Here is a 15,813-nt window from a genome sequence, read left to right as displayed (position 1 = left end):
CTGTTGGTGTTTCTAGCGAAACTCGTAGCAAGAATGTTCCATTGTTTGGTTGTCTTTCACTTGATGGTTCATCCTCAAAGAGGAGGAAGAGTGATAAAGATGGAAGCTTTGTTGATGAAAAGTTTTCAGAGGAATCTAATGAGAGTTGTGTTGGAATCAACAAGACGGAGATCATGGTTGTTTGGAAATCAACTTTTGATAGTAGCTGAGATTTAAATACAGAATTACTAGGTGATCAAGAAGAGCCTAGGAAGGATTTATAAAGGTTGAGTATGTTTGAACCGAGTAGTCATTTCTTGGAAGGATTTGAGAAGCTTAGAAATAGAGGTGGAGCCTTGTAAACCGTTAGTGTTAGTTAACCACGGAATGAGAATGAAGTTATAAAGATATCATAATAAGATTAGCAAACTTTTTAAGTTATCAGGTGGCATATGATTGTACAAGTAGTAGAGTTATTCCAAGATGGAAGTGGGATAACAAATCGAAGAATTTCATAAGAAGTTTATAGAGGAAGGAGATGAATCCATTTGGACGATAATCAGACAACTAGTGTCTAAGATTGGATGAAACCTTAGAGGTTGATGAGAAGCTAAGTGCGAAGTGTTACCTTTGGATGTTTGGGGATAAGAAAGTTAGCCTTTGGAAACGTGTCGAGCACGAGTATTAGAGAGACGTAAGAAAGTGACTTATGTCGAGTAAGAATTTGCGGAAAGGACTATCTCACACATAAGTGATTGTTGTGTTTGGAAAATGTGTGTTGAGAATTTGGAAGTGATGCTTGAAGTAAGTATCAGAGATGTTTTGTAGCAATTGGAAAATTATTTATGGAATGGAAAAAGTCGGTGGAGACTAAGTGATGTTGGGAACATCGTATATGTTGGAGTAGTATAGTAATACTATGTGGTAAGGAAATAAAATATTTTGGATATTTTCATCATGGACGATGAAATGATAGTTAGTCGACGAGTGACCTAAGGTAATATTTTGGATAAAAGTACCTCGACGGAAAAGTGACATTGGAAATGTCGTGTTAAGGAACCTAGAAATTTGGATAAGAGATTGTTTGGAAAATAAAACAGTTATGATGGGGTTCGACGCAACGATTTGGGAATTGCGAAGGAAAAGAATTTGACGGTTGGAGATAGTATATTTTTGGAATGTGTTAAGAACCTTGAGAAGTTGGACAACAAATGAGTGTAGAAGTTGTGCTACCGAATGAATGGTGGGAGTGAGATTCGACGCAGTTAAGAACTTATGGAATTTGAAAAGTTGTGAAGTATGCAACGGAAGGGTCTTTCGGAGTATTTTGGGTTAAGTGGTTTTGTTTTGGAGTGGTGCTGCGAGTACCGTAAGATGTTAAGAGAAAGTTTTAAGTAGTTTGATGAGAATGGTTTATGCCATCATCACGATTGTTGACTATCTATCGACAAATCAAGGGATTAGCTGTCCTTGATCTATTGTTGATGAGTAGACGAGATTGTGTCGATTGGGATTGACTGATTTTGTCAAACTTGGTTTGGTTTGGAGTTTGTATGTTTTGTTGGTTAGAATGCAAGTTGGGAATTAGAAAGTCGGATGAGAGAGTTCATCCGAGGTTGTTCTTAGTCGAGCCATTTTCGAGGGCGAAAATATTTTAAGTGGGGGAGAATTGTAACGACCCAAAATTTAGTATTCGTTATTTAATTATTTTATTACGCGAGGGCGTGATTTATAATTAAATTATTAAGCGGCGAATAATCATTTAGCGAGAACGTAAGTTAATGAGCGAGAAGTTATGTTGTTTGGGCCTTTGGGCGTGGAATAGGCATTGGGCCTAAGCCAAGTGGGCTTTGATCCATGAGAATAGAGAGAGCTATAAGTAGCAAGTCAACCATGAATAGTCTCATAAGTTGCAATTCTTGAGAAAGAGCAAGAGGAGGAGCTCATGAGGGAGAGGGAGAGCTCGTGGGAGAGAAAGAGAAGAGCAAGCTTGTGGATTCGTCGAGCTAAGGTACGAGAGTTAGATTACATATTCGTGAGTGATTCGGAAGAGGGGAGGATGTCGATTCCTCCACTCCCAAACTCTTTCCACTCTATTTTCTTATGGGTTTTGTGGGTGATTTTCTTAATGGAAAATGGATTCTTTTGATCCTAACATGTGTAGTGAACTCATGATAGATGAGGTAAACAACTTTGGGGAGTTGAAAGTGGGAATATGTAGATGTTTGATCAATGATTTGCATGTTTTGTTAAACTTGCTTAAAATGCAAGAAATTGGTATGAATTTGTAAGTGTGATGTATGTGGGTGTTTGTGAGTGTTAATTAATGTTCATAGATACCATATATGCTTGAATTAGCTGTTTATAAGAATTTATAACATGTCTAGATGGATTTTTGAGTGGATTTCATGTTAAACCGCCTTAGAAACTCAAGAACAGATATTTTCTTTCTGGTGTAGTTCGCTAAGCGACCAGGAGTTCGCTGTAGCGAACGTGTTCGCTGAAGCTCGCTATCTGTTCGCCATGAGCAGGTGATTCCCGGGTGAGGTTCGCGTAGGCTCGCTAAGCCTTCGCTCAGCGAACAGTTCGTTGAAGCTCGCCAATGCTCGCCATGAGCAGGTGACTTCCTGGATTGTGGTTCGCCATGTCTCGCTAAGGCTTCGCTTAGCGAAGGCCTCTGTGACAACAATTTTTGTTGATGTTCGTAAGTGTAATTAGACACTTGTAACATGGTTTAAGGGTATCCTTACATGATTATTGATACATGTTGATACTGTTAATACTTATTGGTAATCGTTATATGATTGATAAACGCGTATGCAATAAGTTGTAGCTTAAAGTGAGCAATGTGATGTTTTAGCATTAATTTGCAATGTTAAGGAAATGATGTGTGTTTTATGACATAAGTGTAAATGAAACTTATGTGTATAAAACATGGTTATGCAGATAATTATCATGTGAATAATTATGATTAGAGTGATAGGATATTGTGTTATCCTAATGTGTTAGATGTTGGAATTGTGTTTCCGCATCAGTGAATGAATAGCTTCGAGCTAGATAGCGTCATGTATTTGATGTGTTTAAAAGTAATCATGCATTCATGAATAATTGTGTTATGGGAATCATGTGAATTCCAATAATTGATGAAAATGGTTTATGTTTATGAAAAGTGGTCGAAGATATGATTATGTTATCCGAGATCTGGAACCCATATCCAAACATGATATAAAACTGTGTGACTCCTCTTTATGGGAGAGATGGTTGATGATAACCATATCCTACATGATATAAAACTGTTATTGAGCTTATCCAAGGGAGATAAGGTGGTTCGGTAAGTTCCGACGCATCCAACAAGATGTAAAACTGGGTTCATCTTAAATGGGGTGAATAGCAGCATCCAACAAGATGTAAAACTGGGTTCATCTTAAATGAGGTGAATAGCAGCATCCTGCATGATGTAAAACTGATGTAGAGTCCGTGCATGACTATAATCTGAACAGTCCGTACATGACTATAATCTGAACAGTCCGTACATGACTGAAAACTGAACAGTCCGTCATGACTGAAATCTGAACAATGTAAATTGGTACCACATGCATTAGTCGTGTCTAGGGATGACATGACATTGGATAATTGGCATTAGATGCATTAGGGTAAATGCACATGTATTTGATAATTGTTATGTGACATTATCTGATTGGATTGTAATGTGTTTTCCGTACGTGTTAAGCTTTGGTATTTACTAATTGTTTAATACTGTGATTGTTGCCACGTCTTGGTATATGAGCAGAGTCCGTCATGACTATAAAATGAACAAGTGTAGAGTCCGTCATGACTATAAAATGTACACTTTGGTAGTGTCCGAGAAGACGTGAAACTATATGATTGATGTGTTTGTAAATGAATGATTAATTGGTAGTCGTATTTGACGATGTATGTGCGTGAGTTAGAAATGTATGATAGCGTGTGAAGTGTGTAGTATACTACTCACACTTATATATATTTATGTTTATGTTTTCTAACTCTCTGATTTGTGTTAATTGCTGGACCTTTGGGGGTCCAGGTTGACAGGTTATGTGTTAGCCTCGTCCGAGTGCAATGGTGAAGCTCTGCTCTGATTGAGACACGGGAAAAAGGGGTTTTTATATGTATATGCATGTAGTCCTCTTAGTATACTCTGTTGGTCTTAAGCTTTCATTTGAAAAGTATCCGGTTTGTATAACTAATAACGCATCGTTCGATGCGAGGTTTTGTTTTTAGTTCATTCGAATATTTTACTAGATAAATGTATTAGTATTATCTTTGAATGAAGTTTGTGATATTCAAACCAGCGCTTTATAAATCAGATTTTCAATTTTTCCGCTGCGTATTTTCGAAAAAGATTTTATAAAGGCAGAGTTAATTAAATAACGGGTTTGGGTGTTACATTTTTGGAGCTACCTCAGTACTCAACTTTGATGCTTCAAGTTCTGTTCAATGGGAGCTACCTCGTCCACTTACTGCCTATTAAAACTTTGTTGATGTTTAAATTTTTCTAGTGCTTTTAAAGTTCATCAATTGGCAACTTTTGGTAATAAAAAGAAGGCTACATGGATTTTTCCCAAAGTAAGTGTAAGTATGGTGCACAAACAAATTTTGAATTAGTTGCTTATCTTCGTCTTTAGTGTATAATCATCATATTTCACCATATGACCATTCTGGTATCAATGTTCATTCAATAGAAATATAGGGGTTATCTTTTGTTCACCCTTTGGTTCTAGTTGATTTTGAATTAACATTTTATTTTTCAATTCTTTCTTCAACAGCTTGTTCAATTCCTTTTGGCATGTCGTGAGCGTCTGAGTTCAGAAGACTTTAGCAAAAAATCTGAGAGTAGCCCAACAGATTCACAGAAGCTGGATCCAATTCAAGTAAATTTTCACTATCACAGAAGCTGGATCCAATGCTTCCTGAAGGTAACTTCATCCATTTTTCTGCATTTTTCTGCATTTTTTCTGCATTACTGGGGCGCTCGAGGCAGCAGCCTTTAGCTCACGTTGTGTTGCATTTTTTTCGATTTTAGATCATGTAGTATGATACTACCCGAATGTATGTTAATTTATATATATATATATATATATATATATATATATATATATATATATATATATATGAATAAGTTGATCATGTATACGTAATGAATTTGAGCCATGTATGTTTAAGTAATTATATATTACATATTGTAGGTGTTCGATGATCCCATGTCATTAACCGAGGAGGAGCTGTATGAATTGCGAAACAGCTGGGCTACTTGTTTTCTTGACCTGTACAATCCCGAGGTAGATTATGATGTTGCCGATGATGAGGCTTAGGAGCTAGCTAGGTTAATTTCTGTGATGTTACAATGGATTCACATTAATTAGGATGTTTTGAATTGTAATGACTTGTATTTTGCTTGAATTGTAAGACTTGGTATTTTATTTGAATTGTAATGACTTGGTTGATTGTAATTGTATTTTGGTTGAATGTTGAATTGTAATTATTTTGGTTTTTTTTAATTACAAAATAGGATTTAAAATATAAAAAAAAAAAAAAAAAAACGCAGGATTTTGAAAGAAAAAAAATTAAATAAAGTTACTATTTCACATCTGGTGACTTGGTCAGATGTAAAAGGTCCAATTTAATTATAAAAAAAAATAAAATTGGTCAGCTGAAACACGAGAACAGAGGTAAAAGGGGATAATTTTACATCTAGCGAATGTCAGATGTAAAAAGCGTAAACTTACTACTTCTTGTACGTCTACCTCTGACTGGGGTCAGATGTAAAATGGGGTTTTGGTCAGATGTAAAAAGTGTTTTCTGTACTAGTGTAAATGTTTATATCTAAAAGACATGGTTTGAAATAATGAGAAATTTTTGAAAGGATTTGAAAATTTATGTTTCAATCTAAGCAGAAACCTGTAGAAGAAGATTGTCAAGCTACTTAACGAAGCCTCTTTCAAAGAATTTCAAAGGAAGACAAGAAGTGACGAATAATAATTGTGAAAAAACAAAATGAACTTACAAGAAGTTTTATGAGGAAGTTAGAAGATACACGACATTCATGCATAATAGAAGACATTTTTGATTTCCTCTATGAATAGTAGTTTTATGCTTCATGCAAGGTAGTTCGTGATAATAGCCGTCAAATTTAGAGCCCGCACAAATCATAGTGAATACATCAATCAAAGAAATCAATTCAAAAGAGTTGCAATGTAGGAGTCCAATTTAAATCTCATGATGTCAATGTAGCCGTCAAATTAAGTTCTCGTTTTTAACTATTTTTGTTTTAAACAACCAATCTGCAAAACCTCCAATTTAATGTTTTATTGAAATTCACACAATCCATGTGAAGACGAACTTATAATATTATTACTTGAACGACAAATCTGATACACTTACCAAAAAATCATCAATTTTTATTCCAAAAAATTGCCTAAACATGTACACATCCGCACTCAAGGATAACATCTTCAAATTTGGAGAGGATGAAATCATGGTAATATATTGACATTCAAATTATATTGGCACCCCAATATAAACCACTACCATCCCTCCAAAAAGTATTATTTTAAAAAAATAAAATAAATAAAGGACGGGGGAACATAAACCAAACTCACCATAACAAGATTAACGAAATCGATAATTAGGCAAACTCTATCTCTAAAGAAAGCCTCTTTAGAAACAACTTGATAATTGATCCCATCAGACTAACCCATCAATAAAATAATCTGCATTAGCTAGTCTCTCTTTGCACAAATATTTCCTTCCCTATAAATACAAGAAAATTTAAAACAGAAGTTTCTAATGATCTGAAGACATTTTTTCTTACTTGCATTTGAAGTTACAATTTAAACATATAAACCTATAAACTAAGAATCTAATAAAATGATCTAATTCAAGTTTTAGATTGATCATTGATTTTATTTATTCGAAGTGATAATTTTCACTCTCAACAATAATATATATAACATTAGAGTAAACAAATTATAATATATATGACATTTTCTGGTTTATGAATATCTGTGAATAATTACTATAGATCTTCCCTCATAGATGTGAATATGTTTACCATTTTCAATTTTGTGTTTGTTTGTTTCAAGCTTAACAGTGCTTGTACAATATAGCTTTTTTTAGAAGTTGTTCAAGTTCAATTTCTTGTAACTGCAGTTTAATTGGTAGTTATAAGAGACATCAATTTGCAAGGGCATAAAATCGAATCTGAAATTTCTCACTTTTCAACGCTTAAAAGTGAGTCTAGCCACTAGTCCATTTGATAAAAAAAATGTCAATTTTTTTGTTGAGAAAATTAAAATTCAGTCACTATATAGTTGTACTCATCCACAATATCATTACAATTTACAAATACATTTGGGTAATTAAAGGTACCCGATTAAGAACTATATGATCAGTTCTAGCAGTCTGATGAATATTACAGATGGAAACTATATAAAACTAAGTTGCCAACACAACTATATATACAAGTTGGTCCATGTAACTTTTGGTATGGTCCATGTAAATTTTTGGTATAATTGAGGTAATAGTGAATGTACATAGTTCATTTACATGCATTCAAGATCCAAGGCAACTTGCTTATGTCGATTGAGTTCTCTTAAATATTTTGTGTGGTTGTATTCTTGTGCATCAAGTAACTCTTCTGAATATGTTCTTTGGAGAGGCCTCCTGCTGCATGCTTTTGCAGCTAGGACAGCATCTTGCCCTCTTAGCAATGTTACAACCTGCACTCATCAAAACAAAATATCATCAATCTTAATTTTATAAGGCTTCATATTTCTCAGTTAACTTGTTACTTGGCCTAACGAAAATGGCGGTGTCACATTACCAAACATGTTACAGATTTGTTTCGTTGCATTTTAATGATGGTAATGCTAAGTGAAATTTCAATTCAAATGAACAAGTGTGTAATTATCTAGCTCATATTGTGTACTTGCCTGATTCATGCGAGGGCGTAAGATAGGAGACTGCTCGACACACATTGATGCAGTCAAACCAAGACATCCCATTTGTCCTTTGTCGAAGTTATCTCCAAGAGATGGATCAACAACGTCCTTGATATTATTAGCATCAAGCAAAGGTTTTGCCTACCATACATAAAAAATAACACACTTCTGAGGCCTCTCAAGTTATGACACATTAGATAATAGACGAAATACATGTTGCAGTCGTTTAAGTTATTTAATTGTATCAAATTAGTGTTTTTTTGTCTCACATAGACCCTTTTAAGTCCCAATACGTGTGCATTGTTATCCTTATTCACACATTTCGTTGAAAAATTACAAGTGTCCGTTATATTATTGACGTTGACAAAAACACGGTTGGCCACTTATCCTACATAGGATAAGCGACGAACTCCATTCCTGCTGCGCAAGTAAAATAAAAGACACCTGTGTATTTTTGTAACGAAATGTGTGAAAAGGGGTAACAATGTACGCATAATGAGACTTAAAGGACCTATTCTACTTAAAGGGCTAATCTCATACAATTAAACAAGATAGAATGTCTTTTTCCTGGATCGTATAAGATATAAGTTATTTAGGAAGATGATTTACCCATGTCACAACACTCCTCTGATTATCATCCACAGCCTTGCGCCCGGTTATGATCTCCAAAAGTAGAACACCAAACGAATAAACATCAGTTTTCTCATCCACTATGCCATGCATGCAATATTCAGGAGCAAAATACCTGCCAATAGAGTAATTAGTAGAATATATTAAACCATAAGAACCTACAAAACTCTAGCATTAGTATTTTCTGGTTTACATACCCAAATGTGCCTTCAAATGTGGACACATTATGGTGACTCAGTTGTTCTGGTAACCACTTTGCAAGCCCAAAATCACAAATCTGGATAAAATCTTGATTAATAAAGGAATAAGAAAAAACAAAACACAGTACATTACATGTATCAACAAAATACTGCAGATAAATTATTTCATCATCCAGTCCAATGAAGTTCAATATAAACCTGTGGATCAAAATTCTCTGTGAGCAGAATATTCTCTGCCTTTATATCTCTATGAATTATTCGCCTTTCACAATTCTCGTGAAGATAGAGAAGACCATCCGCTATTCCAAGAGCAATTTTATACCTTTTACTCCAATCCATTTTCGTTTTATCTGAACCTGGAGTACATCATGTGAGAACAAACACTAAATATGTTTAGAGCCTGTTTGAATTTACTTATTTGAACTTATCTACTGTCATAAATTTGCTTGGAAGAGCTTATGAAAACAACTTATGACATGTCTTCATAAGCTGTTTTCAGCTTATATCCCACTAAGCTCTCCAAGAAAATTTACTAAACCAGCTTATAATTTGTATGAAAACAATTTGACTTTATTTTATCTTTTGTTGTCAAGCTAATGCATGTTATATATAAGATAATTACACATGAACAAAAAGTAGACGGACAACAAGCTGTGCTGCTAAACCTTTTTGTATATCAAGGTTTAGTGGCGCAGTTGTAAATATATTATACATAAGCACTTATATGAGAGTTCAAACTTAACTACTAACCATGAAGAACAGATCCTAAACTTCCAAGTGTAGAGAGTTCAAAGACAAGGTGCATTTCTCCCTCTACACAACATCCAACAAGCTTTGCAGTATTAGGATGATCAACATGAGCAATAATGCCTAACTCAGATAGAAATCCAGATGTTTTCTCATCTGTGCTCCCTGTAGTCATTTTCTTCACAGCTACTAGTTGTCCATCTTGAAGAGAACCCTTGTAAACCTCAGCAAAACCACCTCTTCCAATAAGATTTTCTACAAGATCGTCTCAGCACGTTAACATAATTCAAGATCGGAGTATGATATAATTGACTGAGGTAAGTATTGTCATCATCATATTACATACCTTGGCTGAAATTGTTAGTTGCATTTCTCAGGTCAGAGAGGCTGAAAGTCACCAATGAAGACCTAAAATTTTGTAGATTACTACTTATAACAATATTTTCTCTAGTGCTTTTGCTTCTCCACTTTGGCATCTTTGGCACACCAAGAGGAGAGATAGAAGCTAAGCGTTTAACTGATTTTCTCTTCCACAATTTGAAAAATCTTCCCCAATGCGACCGTGCCCTTGAATTTGAACAACTGGTTTCCGGTTCTGGTGATTGCTGAGCATCAAAGCCTCTAACACATGCCTCTAAGACTCCTCTTGGAGACGCCTCGTCATCTCTCTCTTTCTCAAGGTCCATATTTCTCAAGTCTATTTCATAAAATGAAAATCATACCACAAACATTAATTATACAATTAAATTGGAATTGATAAGTCCCCTAAATACACCTCATATGTTTTTTTTTAAAACTCAGTATCTGGTCCAAGGACCGACTATTCGAAGAGATCAATCCCATTGCCCATTTACGGGGCACCAAATACAGATATGCTGGGGCGCGGGTTTGAACCTGGAATCCCCATTTCTCTACACTTTGTGTTTGCGAGTTTCACTCCTAGCCTCTTTAAAAAAAAAATGGATTGAATAGATGCAATTAAAAATTAAGAACCTTGAGCAGAAGAAGAACTAGCCAAGAGAGATCCTAGAGTCCTATGTTTATTATTAAAAGCTTCATCCGTAGTACCGTTCTTTGAGTTATTATCAAAACTTGTCATAACATTCCTACAATGAACATATATGATTAATACAATGACATTATATAGATAAACTATAAACAATAATAATAATAATATGAAGGGAAAGACATGCATACCATAAACTATTATCTGGCTGGTGAGCATCATCCACATTTGCCATGAAAACTAAGCACCTTTTGTTTTTGTTTCTTTTTGTTATAGGTTTCTATAATTTAGAAATTGAAGTGAAAATTGATTAATGTGATTCATATTGATGAATTACAGAAAATTGACATTAATTCATTTTTTTGTTACATGATTACATGATGATGATGATGAATTGGTAGATTCTCTAGAGAGAGACACGTGGCAGAAACAAAAGCTTTATAGCGAGTTATGCTCTCGACCAAGGTTAAAAGTGGACGACGTAGGAGGAAAGAACCGTTGGGTTTGTTTTGTTTTGTTTGGGATAATACTATTATTTTGGATTATCTATATTCACTCATGCGTGCATCTCAAGTTAAGTGCTTATTAATTTTGGAATTTCTTTTTAATCGGTTTTGGCATTTTTACTAACATATTGTGATTATTTATATGATTATGATTAATATAAAATTATAAATAATTAACCTATATTTGAATATTGTGCCGTGCCTAATACAATCAGTTGTTGATCCATGTTAGAATCTTTGTTTGGATTTTATTACTTGTCCAATGAGAATTGTTACATTAACACAAAATCAGTCACCGTGAGCTTAGATCAGTTGGCATAAACATTACACTATATGTGCAGAGTTGGGGTTGAATCCCGGACACTCCACTTATTCATAGTAGATTTTCTAGCCACTAAGCTACATGACAAAAAAAAAAAAAAAAATCAAACACACATGCATGCCCCCTATGCAAATTATAAATTTCCCGTTCGTTTAAACTAACAATGCAATTTTTAGTTGAACAACTTTTACCCTCAAGACCATAAGAATCTAACCCCCACAATAAAAATTTGTGCCTTGAACGGTGGCTCCTCCTGCAGTAGTTACAATCCTCTGTTCACGTTATTTCAATTGTTACAATCAAATCTCTTCGTCTAACTCGAATGGCATACGTAAGAGACTGATCTGGCTTCGATTTATGTCAACATAACACCCTTGACATGAAAAATAACCGCATTCACATTATTTCTCAAGTTATGATGTGCTACACATCTTGCTTAATATCAAAGAAACAAAGCATTATATGGATTTGAATGTTTTAATAGTACTCAAATCAAGTGAAGAAGGAGAAAAACCATAGTTATGCATTTGAACCATGATATGTTTTATAAGTCAAGTCGATCATAAGATAATTATGTGACAGGTCATATCCACGGGTGATATACAAAAGCATTGAGGAAAGAACAAGACTTTTATAGTTGATATATCCAGCTAGTCTTGTTCTTTCCTCAAATAAAAAAAAAATTCGTTAAAACATATCCATGTTGTTAACTAGCTGGATAGCAAGAGCTGAATCGGAATAACAGATAACATCGATAAAACCTTTCTCCCATGCCGCCTTTAAACCATGATATATCGCTAAAAATAAATTATACATGGATGATTGTAGTTATACCAACATTGCCAGCAAACCCATATATATCCAAGTACCGTCAGACCTCCGAATTACTCCACCAAATCCAGAAATTCCTGGATTACCTAAACTGCTCCCATCAACATTCAGAACAGTGGTTGTGCTCTCCTCTGGATGCCAAGTAAGTAACCCAACGTCCTCCTCCTGTCGGCGATGCAATATTTATGAACGAAGAATTAAGAAGAGCTGCCAAATTATACATTTTAACCTTCAAAGTGAAAGTTGGAACCATCTCATTCTCCATACAGAGCAGGTTTCTAGCATACCCATATCCACCATAGTGCAGCTAAGAAAAAAAATCTGATTTGGACTAAGAGCACCTCGTCTGATCCACTTTACCACCGAAAGCTCTGAGAGAAAGCTTATGTTGTCATAACCGAGGGCAATCCATAAATGCTTAACTAGTGGGCAGTGAGTCCCTAAAACAATGAAGGATGCTTTCACTAGTTTGGGGACATCTCGGACAGTTTAGAATATATGACATTTTATATTTGAAGTTTTAGTTGAGTGAGTATAATTTATATGGTAAAAGAATATATGACATTTTATATATTAAGGTAAGGATTCAAACATGTAATTTTTCATTTCTCTTAATACGTGACTGTGTGAATTCCGTTGTGAACATCTTTAAAAAAAATATTAAAAGTCTTAAAATCATGTGGTTGTCGGTGGATAGATATGACTAAAATATATATATATATATATATATTTTTGACAATATACGATTAAAATGGTATATTCTTTATGATATCTCTTTGGAAAGAAAGCAAAGTGGATAATTTTGCTAAAATTAGCTGAAAACAAATAACTAGAGATTTTACAGCTCACAATTCTGTACCATCGCACGCGCGCACATATGCACACTCTTTACACAAACCATGCAGTAGCAACCAATAAAAAAAGTGAGGATGAGGATGGTCTTAAAAAATGCGGTAGAAAAAGGGCAATGTGCCATTTTGGGAGGATTCATAGGCCATCACCATCACTACATATCATCCTTCATTCTATTACATTTTTTTTCTTTCACTCTCTTCAACCATTTTCATTTTGATAATAAGTTTCATCATTACCATATGTAACTCTCTTTAGATCTCTATCTTTAGGGCTGGGGGTACTTAATATCCTCGCCCTCTTCCTCCATCTTTTTCTACCTACGACATTTTCTTATGATTTTTTCTTTGTATTTTCAGATCATTCTTTCGTTTGCTTTCTCTTTTCTTCTTCATCTATTCAATTTCAAAAAGCACCTTAACTCTTTCATCACTCTTCTTACCTTGATCAACATTACCGGTGTTGCAACCAACAACAATAACAATAATAATCTAAAATTTGTTAACCCTTCAGTTTCATTCAAATCAAAACCTAAGCCTATTATCTCTATTTCAGGACAGCCCAAGATCCGTGAAATGGAACGATTTGTTAATTGTACCGAGAGTGTTGGATTTGAGAACATTGATGAAAATGATGAGTATGAAGGTGAATATTGTCCGACGAAGAAGAGAGGTGTAAATAGTAGTAATACATTTCCACCACCACTTTCTTCGTTAGGTGGTAACGGTCAACCGAGTTTTATTCTATTACCGGTGAGAAAGAACGGAATGTTACAACTCAACAAAGTGGAAGTAAAGAGACCTACACCTCTCTACGCTAGTCGAGAAGATGGACGGTTGAGATTGTATCTTGTTCCAGATCAATGCTACATAGATGATATGGAACAAGAGGAGTCTGATGAGGAAGAAGAAAATGAAGAAGAGGAAGAAGAAAGTACTATTGTAGAATCAGAATCATCAGAAGAGAAAATGGTTGAAGAGAGTAGGTATGAGGAAGATGATAGGGTTAGAGAGTGGAATAAACAGTATAGAAGGAAGTGTCATCAGGAATTTGTGAGTCATATTCATGGAAGCCATAACAACCTGCTCATGTGTGGAGTTGGTATTGCATGATACATTGTGGCTTCATTTTAATTAATTTGTTTTAACTTTCAATTATGAAAGTTAACTATATATATTTGTAACTGATTATTTATTTTGCTTCCTTCATGTTAGTGCTGTGTCTCAACTTTCACAGTTCACACTTCTAACTTGTATAATTTCTCACAGCAGAATACTAAACAAAGTTTTTTTCTTCTTCTTGTTGATAAAAACTAGCATAGGTTCTATGTTGTACTTGACTTGTACATATCAATAAAAGGCATTTTGATCGATGTGATTTACTTGTTGAAAAAAGAACTAAATGCACCAACCAATTTTTTATGGAGATCTTTAAAATATCTATCAAACAAGACTAGGATAATGCTGATACACAATCAAACTTGGCTCATGATCAATCTCACACTCTATATTGACTAAAGCATCCGCACAAAAGATGAATTCATGATATGAGTGGTACACCTTAAGCTCCTATTTAAGGCCGACCAACAACAAGTGCAAGATGTGCTGTAATCGAGAAGTGATTGAATTGTGTATTGCGTTAAAGTCTTGTCCTTATATATAGGGAGACAGTTATAACTATCACTTTGACAAGATGAGCCTACATGGGAAGCCACCAGAATGAAGTGGGTTTGTACTGGACTTAGTGTACTTGGAGAATCGAATAAAAAATAGATGAGCAGATAAAAAAAATTAGTGACCTTGGAGAACGAATTCATGCTCAGAACTTCAAAAATTTGAATTTTATAATTAGGTGTAATAAACTAGATATACAATTAAGCACAATAAAAAGGAAGACAAACATATATGTTAGTGTTGTCTTTCTGCTAACATTTTAAAAAAATTTCACCCTAATTCAGTGTTTTGGCTCCGCCGCCATTAACAATACAAGTTAACATATAATTTGTTCAACATTTTATAAATGTATGGATGTATTTGTCACCCAGTGCCACTATCCACCTCTACTAAGGCTGAGCTTAATAGGAGCAAGAGATTTGGCGACAACAACCAGAATGAAATATTATTTAATCGTGGTAATGCCAGGTGCATCTATAAGAATCGAAACATACCAATTACTATATCCACCTATCATCGCCGGCATAACCATAAAAGATCATTAAAAAGTGTGAACCATTATTAAAACATTATAAAGTTGATGATTCCCACCAAGAATTTGATCGTCGGGTTGTGCTAATTCTATACAAATCAATACCGAGAAGCATGTGCCCATCACTCCAGCAATGGCACCGAAGATGAAATATTGAGTGATTAGAGTCTCGATATCCTTGTGGTTAGTGACAGCCATCGGACCAAATTTATCGTAAAATGGAGATTCTTTTGTTTCCTTCCTTAACATTTTTTTTGCCAAATGTATTTTGTCAACAAGAAAACTATTGAAAACATTCTTTTTGATGATAAATTTACATATACTTATCATTTGATATCCTTCTTGTATAAAATCGTCAAAGAAATGGAGCGATCAATATAATTTTTTGGTACAAATATTAGAAATGAGTCTATATACTTTGTTTAGAAAAGAAATAATATAATTTTTTCTACCAAAACTATTGCTTCTAGAGGGAGTTTTATGTAGCAGCCTAAGAGGAAGTCAGAGAAGTCCGAAAATAACAGACATCAAGAGATTTGGTTGTATTAAAAAAAGA

General features: G+C 34.5%; 2 protein-coding genes and 1 long non-coding RNA gene across 4 annotated transcripts; 2 read left to right on the top strand and 1 right to left on the bottom strand.

Moving 5' to 3' along the window:
* Positions 1-4,412: 4,412 nt before the first annotated feature.
* Positions 4,413-5,487, top strand: LOC123902649. 2 transcript variants are annotated; one of them, XR_006807692.1, is made up of 3 exons: positions 4,413-4,590; positions 4,785-4,934; positions 5,205-5,487. It is a non-coding gene; the product is annotated as an uncharacterized LOC123902649 (long non-coding RNA). The 2 variants fall into 2 exon arrangements; XR_006807691.1 differs by having other exon boundaries at positions 4,413-4,584; positions 5,205-5,486.
* Positions 5,488-7,269: 1,782 nt separating this feature from the next.
* Positions 7,270-11,061, bottom strand: LOC123902647 (receptor-like cytosolic serine/threonine-protein kinase RBK2). The gene is made up of 9 exons (XM_045952425.1): positions 10,733-11,061; positions 10,529-10,641; positions 9,882-10,232; positions 9,539-9,790; positions 8,987-9,144; positions 8,786-8,865; positions 8,568-8,703; positions 7,950-8,099; positions 7,270-7,736 (listed from the first exon to the last, which is right to left on the bottom strand). Exons 1-9 carry the CDS (start codon positions 10,774-10,776, stop codon positions 7,560-7,562), a joined length of 1,461 nt encoding a protein of 486 aa, XP_045808381.1. The 5' UTR covers positions 10,777-11,061; the 3' UTR covers positions 7,270-7,559.
* Positions 11,062-12,183: 1,122 nt separating this feature from the next.
* LOC123888753 lies at positions 12,184-14,164 on the top strand. Its single transcript, XM_045937914.1, has 2 exons — positions 12,184-12,342; positions 13,412-14,164. Exons 1-2 carry the CDS (start codon positions 12,184-12,186, stop codon positions 14,162-14,164), a joined length of 912 nt encoding a protein of 303 aa, XP_045793870.1.
* Positions 14,165-15,813: the final 1,649 nt, after the last annotated feature.

The sequence above is a fragment of the Trifolium pratense genome, linkage group LG1 (assembly GCF_020283565.1).
Source record: "Trifolium pratense cultivar HEN17-A07 linkage group LG1, ARS_RC_1.1, whole genome shotgun sequence".
Lineage (NCBI taxonomy): Eukaryota > Viridiplantae > Streptophyta > Magnoliopsida > Fabales > Fabaceae > Trifolium > Trifolium pratense.
The sequence above is the reverse complement of the archived record's forward strand: the minus strand, read 5'-3'. Positions and strand labels throughout refer to the sequence as shown.

Coding starts and splice junctions, on each gene's coding strand:
- LOC123888753 (XM_045937914.1), top strand. CDS start 12,184: ATGGATGATTGTAGTTATACCAACATTGCCAGCAAACCCATATATATC. Junction 12,343..13,411: donor TGCTCTCCTCTGGATGCCAA/GTAAGTAACCCA, acceptor TTGTATTTTCAG/ATCATTCTTTCGTTTGCTTT.
- LOC123902647 (XM_045952425.1), bottom strand. CDS start 10,776: ATGGCAAATGTGGATGATGCTCACCAGCCAGATAATAGTTTATG. Junction 10,233..10,528: donor TAGTTCTTCTTCTGCTCAAG/GTTCTTAATTTT, acceptor TTTATGAAATAG/ACTTGAGAAATATGGACCTT. Junction 9,791..9,881: donor AACTAACAATTTCAGCCAAG/GTATGTAATATG, acceptor ACGATCTTGTAG/AAAATCTTATTGGAAGAGGT.